Source organism: Cucurbita moschata, unplaced genomic scaffold (assembly GCF_002738365.1).
Source record: "Cucurbita moschata cultivar Rifu unplaced genomic scaffold, Cmos_1.0 Cmo_Scf00007, whole genome shotgun sequence".
In the NCBI taxonomy this organism is placed as follows: Eukaryota; Viridiplantae; Streptophyta; class Magnoliopsida; order Cucurbitales; family Cucurbitaceae; genus Cucurbita; species Cucurbita moschata.
Window position 1 is genome coordinate 6038068 of NW_019268523.1, and position 10938 is coordinate 6049005.

At 36.9% G+C, this 10938-nt stretch overlaps 2 protein-coding genes across 2 annotated transcripts in view; both read right to left on the reverse strand.

Moving 5' to 3' along the window:
* LOC111445176 overlaps window positions 1-6498 on the reverse strand; it is an 8930-nt gene extending 2432 nt beyond the window's left edge. The window contains exons 1-10 of the mRNA XM_023083413.1: window positions 5926-6498; window positions 4937-5054; window positions 4492-4805; window positions 4280-4411; window positions 4088-4186; window positions 3602-3998; window positions 2853-2901; window positions 2041-2180; window positions 772-897; window positions 570-696 (exon numbers count right to left, since the gene is read on the reverse strand). Of these exons, the coding sequence (XP_022939181.1) occupies window positions 570-696; window positions 772-897; window positions 2041-2180; window positions 2853-2901; window positions 3602-3998; window positions 4088-4186; window positions 4280-4411; window positions 4492-4805; window positions 4937-5054; window positions 5926-6407 (1984 nt within the window). The 5' untranslated portion in view covers window positions 6408-6498. The remainder of the gene's footprint in view (window positions 1-569; window positions 697-771; window positions 898-2040; window positions 2181-2852; window positions 2902-3601; window positions 3999-4087; window positions 4187-4279; window positions 4412-4491; window positions 4806-4936; window positions 5055-5925) is intronic.
* A 2121-nt stretch (window positions 6499-8619) lies between these two features.
* Window positions 8620-9876, reverse strand: LOC111445290 (nudix hydrolase 17, mitochondrial-like). The gene is made up of 5 exons (XM_023083582.1): window positions 9613-9876; window positions 9402-9510; window positions 9243-9326; window positions 9025-9153; window positions 8620-8924 (listed from the first exon to the last, which is right to left on the reverse strand). The coding sequence occupies exons 1-5, from the start codon at window positions 9684-9686 to the stop codon at window positions 8808-8810; spliced, it is 513 nt and encodes a 170-aa protein (XP_022939350.1). The 5' UTR covers window positions 9687-9876; the 3' UTR covers window positions 8620-8807.
* Between the last annotated feature and the right edge of the window lie 1062 nt (window positions 9877-10938).

A 10938-nucleotide genomic window follows, 5' to 3' on the forward strand; every position in this document is an offset into this window, starting at 1 on the left:
AAAAAAAAAAAAAAAAAAAAAAAAAAAAAAAAAAAAAAAAAACCAGTGAAGAAGGATGTGATCCAAAGACTCCCCATTCAAAAGGCGTAAACTGCAAACCGAGGAAGAGAGGGCCCACTGTCTACACTGAACATGGCTCATCCTGCTCTCCATTTTCCAATCAAAAAGACCTCTTCAAAAAAGCAGTCTCAAGGGTGTTTTCCCCAACCAATCTTTCCAAAAAGCTAATGCCATGAAAGTGATCTTGTAGGAGAAATCAAACAGTTTCAAGGACAGAATGCAGGAACCTAGATGTTTTGGGATATAGCTAGATTTCTAGCACCAAATTGGCGTACTTTCTCAAATCATTTTTTCATATAGATATTTTTTGTATTGGACAACTGGAGAGTCAGATAGCCTTCTTGGTTGTAACCTCCTAGACTGGCCATAATGTCTCATCTACGCTCACATACTTTTTTTCTTCATAAGATATATAGTTTATCATAATAGAAGCATGCAAATATATTCAATCTGTTGTACGTACTAATGAGAGGGATGTGCTCTCCATAACAGGAAGTGAATAAACTCACCTTCAGAAGGCTGACTTAGTCTCCTGTTCTGGGGAGAAGTCATTTCTTTCTTCAATTGCATTAATATGTCCTCCATTGTATGCTCCCTTTGCCAGTTAGCAAGCATGGGGAAAAGGCTTGGTTCCACCTACACATTCACATGAGCTGTCAATTTGGTTTCAGTCACATTGTAGCAAAAGTGCTTCACAAAATCCTAACATACCACCCCGGTTTCTGAATTGACACAGGTCATATTAATCGGAGTTTGAAATTTAACGTTCGGAGGATTATCAGGGTAATCCTGCCCACAGAATAGCTTGAGTTGATGGATGCGCCCTTCATGAACAGTCTGAAAAGCAAGAAAAAAACATTCAATTTACAATTTCTTCCATCCCCTCCCAACAACAACAATAAAGAAGAATACATCAATTTCCACCGACGCAATGACACTACAACGCTGAAGCCATCATTTTTATCAACATGAGAGGGGTTATCAAAAATACCAGTTTTCTTTCATTGTGAATTTTCAAGTTAAATACAATCAGGAAATCAGGATCTTGTATACTTCAACTCCTGAATTTCAATCCTTTAGCACGAAAATGGCAGGAGTGTCCGCTAACTGCATGCTCAAATCTTCATAATCATATTAAAATTTAAAGATGATAAACATGGCATAGGGTTTTTCTTGATTTGCGGTCCTTCTGTAGTCTAAGCACATAAGCTAGATTATCACACTGGTTGCTTATTCTCAAATGATGTACCTAGTAGTCCGACATTGACATCTTTTTAACGAAGAGAACAACTTATTTTTCTCAAATTAATTAAAACGGCATACAAAAAATAAGGCCCAAACCAAAAGGTACCAAGAGAACATCAGAAAACAAAGAGAGATAAAATAAACACGAGAAGATTAAAAGGGAAAAAAAAAAGAAAAAAAAAAGGAACTAGTAATGAAAGAAGAACCAGAATCTCTCAATATCATCTACAATTTAAATATTTTACATCAAAATTAATTCCAAATGTATTCCCTAGTAATACCAGTCAAAGTGTCCAAGTTTTCATACTACAAAAATAGTGTCTGCTGTGGACAAGGTTTAGTGGAATTCCGGCCTGTATTTGTGACAAAATGATCTTTTCTATAGGTCGAACTAGTGTGAGCGGTCCCTATCAGAGAAAGCCATTGCGCGCTAGCCTCTTGTTTGTATAGGGTTCCAAACCTGCGCACCCCTAAACTAAAAGCATCTAATTCGTCGATACAAGAAGCAAATTATTGTGAAACATTGTTATCTACAATTCGAATTCAATTATCTAAATTCTGATGATAACAAATTTTCTTGTAAACATTTATGTGAAATCCTACACTTGATACAGTGCAGAAATTGATATTTCCATAGCTGTCTGTAACTATCCATATCAACATTTATAAAGCAGAACCAAATACCATCAGAGACTCCACAAGAAGAGGAACCAAAAGGATGAAAAATGAACTTACATTAGGCGGCCCAATAATAGTTCCCGTCCAAGAAGCCATACAGATATCATCAGCATCATCCATCCCATAACTGACAGTTCCATCCCCGATTCCTTTTTCACCTCTTTCAAGTTCTTCCAGTAATCTGAAGTTTCGAGGAACTGAAAAAAAAATAGAATATTGTTCAAGTTAGAGCTTATGGTGCTAAAAATGAACTTACATTAGGCGGGCCCAATCTTTTGCGGGTTTCTTTACACTTTTTCTATAAATTACAGATTGTTGAAGAAATAACATTACATTTATTTTTTAGTCAGAAGCCCAACTTTCGTTAACATGAAGATAGGAATGGAAATCAAACGAACAGATTCTCCATTCAAACAGTCTGGTAATCCAGACAACATAACATAAAGCCAAAAGTAAAACGCCAAGAATTTAACCAACAAGCTAGTAGAGCCCAACCTGCAGACCCGAACTGATCGAATCAGAAAAAGAAACGAGAATAGAACCATCTATCCATATCACCACACTACCTTCCAATATGGAGTAAACAAAAAAATCCAAGCATCTCCCGAGTACAACATTCCAAAGTCAGCTAAATAAAACAAAATCTGAATTCACTAACGAAATTTCCACACATTAACGCCAGAGCTTGCAATTTCCACTCTATAGTATAAGAAAAAATCATAACAAAAGTTGATTCACAACTAGAACAAACTCCAATATCCCGAAGAAGTTTTAAATCGTGGTTGACAGCAAAAAGAACAAAAAAAGGCTAACAAAATAGGAAATGTCGAATTGTGGAATTGGAAAAACTGGGGGCTCCGAACACTCACCAACAACCTTCGCGGCCTCGTCACCCATTTTTGAAGCAGGGTATCTGAACTAGGGTTCCCAAAAGACAAAATAAAAAATAAAAAATAAAACCCCAACTGTAGAGAGAGAAAGCGTGTCACAAAAGATAGAGGAGAGAGAATAAGGAGAATTAGAAAAGAAACTCCGAATAATTTAGGCACACAACCGCCGTTCAGTACTGCAGAAGGTTGAAAAATTAGAGTAATCGTGTGCTTCGCGGCCTTGATAGTTTTCCTGCACCTGCAGATCACGTCCGTTCCATTGATCCAATTGGTCGACTGGTTCCACACATCTGACTCCTGTCGTTTTTAATTAAATTCGATTTTTGACTTATTATATTTTAATAAAATAATAATTTTAAATCTTATCAGTAATTATCATTTTAATTCATAATTTAATATAACACGCCACTTATCACGTACAACTAAATATTTGATCCTGTCGAGAAGATAGTAAATTAATGAGTTTATTAAAGATAAAAGTACGTTCAAAGGGAGGTCATCAAAATTAGAGTCAAAATGCAATGTTTTGAATGGGCAGGCTTCCCAGTCGATTGATAAACTAAACGAAAAAGTATTGAATAAAAATGGTCCACAAATGATGATGTAATTCATAGTTTCAGAAGAATAAGAGAGGTATGAAGGATGATCATGAAGAACAAACTCCAGTGTGTTCATAAACAAAACTACCCCTTCTGCTCCATGAGTATCCATCCAACCTATCATCGTTGTTGTTCTGGCTTGTGTTCAAACCATTCCATCATATCTTCATCATCACTACATTCAACAAACTCAATTCTTCTTTCCATATTGTCAGATCTCAAGATCAGATCTTCTTCTTTCTCCATTGCATTTTCCAAGCTTCTTCTCCTCTCTAACATCTCCACTTTCCTTCTCTCTGCACTTTCTGCACTTGGAAAATCCGGAAATCTGCAGTGTTCTTCACCCTCACTTCCACCAAATCTCCACATACAACCGTCATCGTTCTTCCTCCTACTTGCATTGGTTCCAACTTTACCAGAACACAATTTAGGTCCAGCAGAAACGTTTCTAGTGTTTAGTGCTTTGGGCCGTCGGTGATCACACCTCAAGCATAGCGTGTTCTTCCTAAAATTAATATAGGTGCACCTATACAAACTGCCTAACTTCAGTTTCATTCAAACAGATAGATCATGAACATGAGAAAATGAGTTAAAAGTGCAAGAAGGATGGCTCACGATTCGCATTCCCACTCCCCCGGATTCAGCTGTCGATTCAACGGCTTCTCTTTGCATTGCAAACATGTTGAATTCTTAGCAAAGTTCAAGAAATTACATCTGCAGAAATGCTGTCTCCATAAGAAAAAGTACCGCAAACACACACACAAAAGAAGCACTGCAAAAGCTTTAGGACACGTGGAGAGTCGTTACTTGTCGCAAATCCAGTCGCCCTTCTTCAATGGAAGATTGGCTTGATCCTCGTTTCGTTTCCGAAGCCTCTCAAGAGCTATACTACCACAACGCAAGCACTTGACATTTCTAGAAAAGTTGAAGAAGTTGCATCTACCAAATGAAGAAGGGAAAGGAAATCCATTATGCACATTTCAGAAATATAAAGTTTGAATGTAGTTAGTTGGGTTTACTTTGGACAATGCCAGTCGCCTTGTGTTGCTGAAGCATTTGTCTCATGATTTTCTGTTGAAAACCCCTCATTAGACTTTAGAACATCAGATTCACGTTCTCCTGCACTGTAATCAACAATTTCTTTCAATAGCTTTCTAACAGAGTCATTAGCCTTCTTGTCCACACAAGGTCTGTTCTCCACCATAGCAGAGATGTGATCAAGCCCGTAAAATAACAAAACGCGCATGACATCCACGGTCCGACCTCCTCCGTCTCCGCATGCCTTTGCATATGCCCTCTCACATTCTCCCCGCAGGTTGCAAGAACTGCAGACCTACTAAGAAGCCTATTCATGTTAAAGATGATGAAAGTCTAGAAATCATAAAAACTGTTTTGCTTGAAAAAAGATGAATTGGGTTGAACAAAATTTGCAAGTGCATGAATAGTAGAAAATTCAATACATACATTTCCCTCATCAATGCCCACATGTGCTCTGAGACGCTTCCCTGAGTTCACAACTTTCCTATCTATGCTTGGGCATCCACATCCTGCAATCACCTGTAACTCTTTCCTGGACAAGCACCTGGAAGAAAAGATACCGCACTTTCTCAGACATTTGACAATAGTAAACTAAAACTATAGATGAACAATATAATAGAAACTTATCCTTCTTGGTACTCAAGCCCAAGTTAGTTGGTTGTTTGCCACGTTTTATCAAATTCAAAATGGACTCGACCGCAGAAATGCTCCGATGTGATTAATTTTTCGTAAAGGGAATACCGAGAAAGAATTTTTGTTTTTCTTTGAATGGCAAGTTTTACCTGAGTACTAATATTACACAAACTTGAGTTATGAGGATAAGAACGAGTTTTTTCTTTTCAAAAGAGAATAAAGAATAAACAAAAGAATAAAAAAAAACGTATTTAAATCATAGGCTAATTGATTTCATAATCTATGGATCCATTTGACATTAATTAGAATTCTAAACATAACTTTGAATTTGTTTGAGTGATACGAGGAGAAAACTTCTTATACAGTTCTAGGGTATTTAATTTACATCTATCCCAATAAGCAGTTTATCAAATCATTGCAATTGATGTTCGAGCCCAAAGAGCCTAGCAAGTGAAGAGATTTGGATCTAGCATTTGTTATGAACAAAAAGTGCAACAATATGACAGAACAGTAAAGAAAATCACAGCATCATATAAAATTTGGTTTAGTCTCTAATGTGACAATGCAGGCTTCTTGAATGGGACTATAGACAGTTTGGATCACCCAAATTCAGCAATTAGCCTCTTTGTTTTACTACAATCTTCAAAACCAAGGAGTTAGCAAGCACATTTGGATCCCAAAAACAAGATTTGTTAGAAAAAAACATGAATTGATAAATTGCGGTTGGTCTCTCAGGCATTTTATCAAACATGTAGAGTGCATTATCCAAAATCCTATATTACCGTATAAGGTTAGACCGATCCCTTGCAAAATCAAGACAGGCAGTCCGAATATGATTGAAATCTTTTGCACCCAGTTCAGCATTCAGAAATGGTACTCCGCCTCCTTCGAAGTACCCTTTCTTTGACAAACATTCCATGAAGTTCACCCACTCCGGCCATGGGTCTATCTGAACATTCAATACCCTTGCTTTTGAAATCTCTCTGAGATCAACCTGTTTTTCAGAAATCCAGCTTCTTGGAGACCTGGGTATTGAAGATCCATGTTCGAGCTTGTCAAAATCGAGTTCCAGCTCCGAATCTGAGGCCAGACTTTTGTTGGAACCATGAAACAGCAGAAGCGGAGTGAGATATTTAGGACTTCTCAGCGTGGAATTGAGTAATTCATGTGTTGAACTATTGATATTCATTATCCGGAAGATTTTATCCATTTCGAAATTGCGAAGAATCCAACAGATTTTGGCGGGAACTTCTAGGTTTAACATTCAATCTGCAGAAGGAAGACGCGAAGAGGCTCCACAAACCATTTTTTGATGCGAACTTAGAGGCGTGCTTGGTAACGAGAATACCTTATCTGTCCCCGGAATTCCGAGTGTTTGGATACTTAAAAGCCTGACCAGATATTAAAAAAAAAAAAAAAACATAAATTTTAGATTAAATTATAAAACTAAGTCATAATATTTTTAAATTGGTCTTCGACTATTTATGATTTGAAAATTATAATGCTTTTTTATGATTTGAAAATAAACCGTTGATATTTCTATTATATCATAGAATCTAATATTGAAATTTAAAATTATTTAAGAAGTGGCTAGTACTTATTTTATTGATTTAAATATTAGATTAGAATTCTTTTTTATATTTATAATTAAAAAAATAATGAACACTCCACGAGCATATGGATTCACCAAAATCATGTCTACTTCTACCAGACCAAATATGCCTCATAATGTATTTTAGGGGTTGACATGGTGTCAACTCTCCACCACCTCAAAGCTTGTGACTTAAGTGAGCTACTTGTGGCACATACGTGTGTCATGGTGTAGGCGAGTATCTAGGTGACTTCCTTTGAAATGGATTTTCGAGGATAGTATCATTTGTCTCGACATTGCGCCTCAACCCATGTGTTGAAGGTTGGTATATGCACTCACTATCCAACATGTAGTCCGTAAATGGTTGTGCATAGACATAGGAGGGTTCATGCCACGATAGAACCTAAATGGATGGATGTTTGGGATGTTTGGGATGTTCGGATGATACAATTGACACATGACTGATTCTTGATGGACATGTTTGAGCAAGCTATGATGGTCGAAGTTGTCTTAGGACTTGGGTTGACATCACATGTGTGGGCCATGTTATTGGGAATCAAGATGATGATAGATGAGATGCATATTGTATAGGAGAGACCTTGGCCTAGAGTAAGGCTAGGTCGGCTCAAATGTCTTGGTCTAGTATAGAGACAATATAATTAGACATGGGAGGAAAATGTTGAACGACTCGGGTATGTTGACATTATGCCCTAGCCCATATATCAGAGGTTGGTGTATGCACCCACTATCTGGTATGGAGTCTGTAAATGATTGTGCATAGACATGGGAGAGTTCATGCCACAATAGAATCTAGATGCCTCGACGATACGATTGACACATGGGTCAATTCTTGATTTTCGATGGACATGCTCAAGCAAGCTACAATGGTCGAAGCCATCCTAAAACTTGGGATGACATCACGATGCATCCTGGGTCATGTTGTTGAAAATCAAGATGATGACAAGATGAGATGCGACGTTGCACATGAGAGACCTTGGCCTAGAGTAAAGGCAAGGTTGATTCAGATGACTTGGCCAAGGGTAGAGACAAGTTGACTAGAGTCACAGACGATTGAACATGCGTGCACAAGCGGCATTGTGCCCAACCAAGCTTAAATTTCACATGAGTTGTGTTTTATCAGCAAAGGAGAACCTCGCCTAAGGTTCGACGAAACCTAAAAGTTGGGCTAAAAATGTGAACGAGACTTGAGTTCCTCGCAAGACTTGTCATGAGCATGTCAAAATCATGACGTTGTGACCTTGTGCGTGTAGACATATTGGTCTGACGTGGACAATGGACTAAGCTAGCTGAATAGTTGGGCTATTAGGTTGGGCGGGTTGAGCTTTTGGAATTAGTAGAAGGGCTACTAGAAGAGACTGAACCAAACCAAACCAGCATGATTTGATGCTACCCTACAATTTCAAACAAAGTTCGGTGTGGTCATCCTCCAAGAATCCGAAGATACCCCAATTGAAAAAGAGAGTTCGGATTTGCATAGGGAGTGATGTTGATCCTAATTTTGAGCAAGAAAATCTATATATTTTTTTTACAAAACAACTTGGGAAGCCATGGCCTAAGCTCTTCAAATTGGCTTGCACATTAGGTAAGGGGAGAAAGGTCTTTTGGGACCCATATGTTATTGGACTTTCTTTATCCATTTTGTGACATGATCAAATATCATATGATAGAGAAATGGAAAAGTGTTGAAAGATCTCGCTATCAAGAAAAAAATAAGAACACAAATGAAATTAAATGAGTATAGTTTACACGTATGAACGTTCGTCAAGTCACACGCAATCACATAGTTTGGATAACTTCAATTTGTAGTAAGAAAAGTGTTTAAAAAGGAATGGAGAGTTTGGCTCAAGGAAAGATACAAGTGTGGAAAAGTGAAAGTATTGATTGAGAGAGCTAACTCCAAATTGGGTATCAATCATATCCATTTGTATTCTTTCAAAATTGAAGAAGATACATATCAAGAACAAAAGAAAGTTGGGTATAGCCTCATGAACAGACCCAACCCAACCCAACCATCATCATTTTTCCTTCCCATATTTACAAGAAAGCTTTCTATCACAGATCATCACCATTCTTTTGCTCTCCCATGGATGTTAGTCTTTCAACTAAGATATCTAAAGCTTCCTTCATCCACCAATGTCTACACACTTCTCTAGCTTCACCTACACCCATCTGACCACACAAAAAAAAAAAAAAGAAGAAAAAAAACACTTAATACACTGTTTTTGGTATGTAAATCAGTGGATTTTTTGTTTAAGAATCAAGAACATACCCATATTCTTTGTCGAACATGTTTCTCTGGCCACAGCTCAAGTTGTTCCTCAACAAACAAAGGGAACATATAGCCTTCATAGTATGTGCCTTGGCTTTTGCTGATGAATCTCCATTTTCCAAGTTCAGACTGTATGTAACATAACAAAGAATCAGCACTCATTGATGTTGTTCCAAAACAGGGATTACTTACAAGGGGATTCCCAAAACAGAACCTACCTCAACTTTCCCAACAACACCAGCTTCTTCAAGTGATTCTCTACAAGCAGCTTGTTCCAAGGATTCATCGAGTTCCCAACCACCCTGAAATGGGGAACAAAATTGATTAAGAACAAGAGCCCAATTGAGGAAAACAAGAAATTGTTTATTTGGAAGTACCTTGGGAAACATCAGGCCTTGACCCTTTTGAGAACTTATCACAAGCACCTCATATGCATCACGAATTTTCACCCCATCTTCGCTGAATTTGAATCTATAGGGTATACAACTGCAAGAATCCATCATTTTTCAATGTTAATGAATGAAATTCCAGGGAAAGAACAAAGAGGAACAAATCAATGGTGGGAATTAAGAAACAAATTAAACCCACCCGACAACTTGGCGAAACCCCATATGATTGTATCTTTGCAGCTCCCTTCCGGTACGAGAAACCAAGCAAGCCATGTTCGGGAACAGAGTGTTATGAAAGCAGAGAGATGGAGATGGAGATGGAGATGGAATTGTGTTGGTTGATGAAGATGAGAAAAGAAAGAGAGGTATGTATGTATATATAGAAGGGATAAAGACGCGGGGAAATGGAAGAAGGGTCTTTGAGTGCGTGCGATAGGCGTAAAGATAGCGTATAAAGCGCACAAAGGCTTATGCGGCCACGGCCCCAAAGTGGTGAGGTTGATATCAAAATTTCATCAATTTCTGGGTCTCTTGTGTTGAGGTTCCGTGTCGTTTCCTTCAAAAACGAATCATCATTGATTCCTTTGTTTTTATGGGAAGCGTTTGTAGTGATTCCAAAATTTTGACTTTATAATGGAATGCAATAAATGTAATTTTGGTCATATTATAATATTGTAATAATCTACGTCTCCACCGACACGTTGGTTGGCCTAGATTACGATAGCTACAGAGACACTTCCAAATTTTAACAAAATTACAATTTCACCCTTATCATGTATCTTATTTACCAATGTGTCTCTCAAACCCTACACTTCCTACTCGATAACCTGACTAATCAAACCGACTCCAATTATCTAACCCATATCATAAAGGTTGACTTGAATTTTTTTTTTTATTTGGATTGATTTTATGAATAATAAAAAATGCAGATCTATTTACAAGTTGACATTTTGAGGGCGTTAGATATTTAAGTTTTTACAAGATTTTAATTATTAAGGTAAAATCTTTTAAAATAATTAAAAAAAGAAAAAAAAAAAACTCAACAACCCAATCTGAGGGTCAGGTAGGTTGGATTGTCAATTTTATTCACTTCAAATGGCTCAACTCACCTATCAAACCAACTCAAAATTTGATGTTAGAACTCAATTTGGGCCTTATAATTAAATTTAAAAAATATATATATGTTTTGTTAAATATTTAATCAAGTTCTGTGACTCCAAATTTAACTTATAATAATTATTGGGGAGTGAAAAAAGAGAAGATATTCGGAAAGTTTTATGATTGTAAAATGTAAAGTGATTATTTTTTAGGGGTAAAAATTAGAGAAGGCAAGTACAATGATATGTCCCCATTAAAACAGAAGTCAAATAAAACAAAGCTACACCTGTTACAGATATTGGTGATTACCTTAATAAATAGATAATTTAGGAAAGTAGTTTAAATGTACGAAGTCCATATAAAAATGATTTATTACGTACCTTATTTTAATCAATAATACAAAAAAAAAAAAAAAAAAAAAAAAAAA

What these genes read in the sequence shown, in the direction of transcription:
- LOC111445290 (XM_023083582.1), bottom strand. Translation starts at nt 9,686, where the DNA reads ATGGCTTGCTTGGTTTCTCGTACCGGAAGGGAGCTGCAAAGATACAAT. An exon ending in AAGGCCTGATGTTTCCCAAG is followed by an intron (nt 9,327 to 9,401) that starts GTACTTCCAAAT and finishes TCCCCATTTCAG; the next exon opens with GGTGGTTGGGAACTCGATGA. An exon ending in ATGTTCGACAAAGAATATGG is followed by an intron (nt 8,925 to 9,024) that starts GTATGTTCTTGA and finishes TTGTGTGGTCAG; the next exon opens with ATGGGTGTAGGTGAAGCTAG.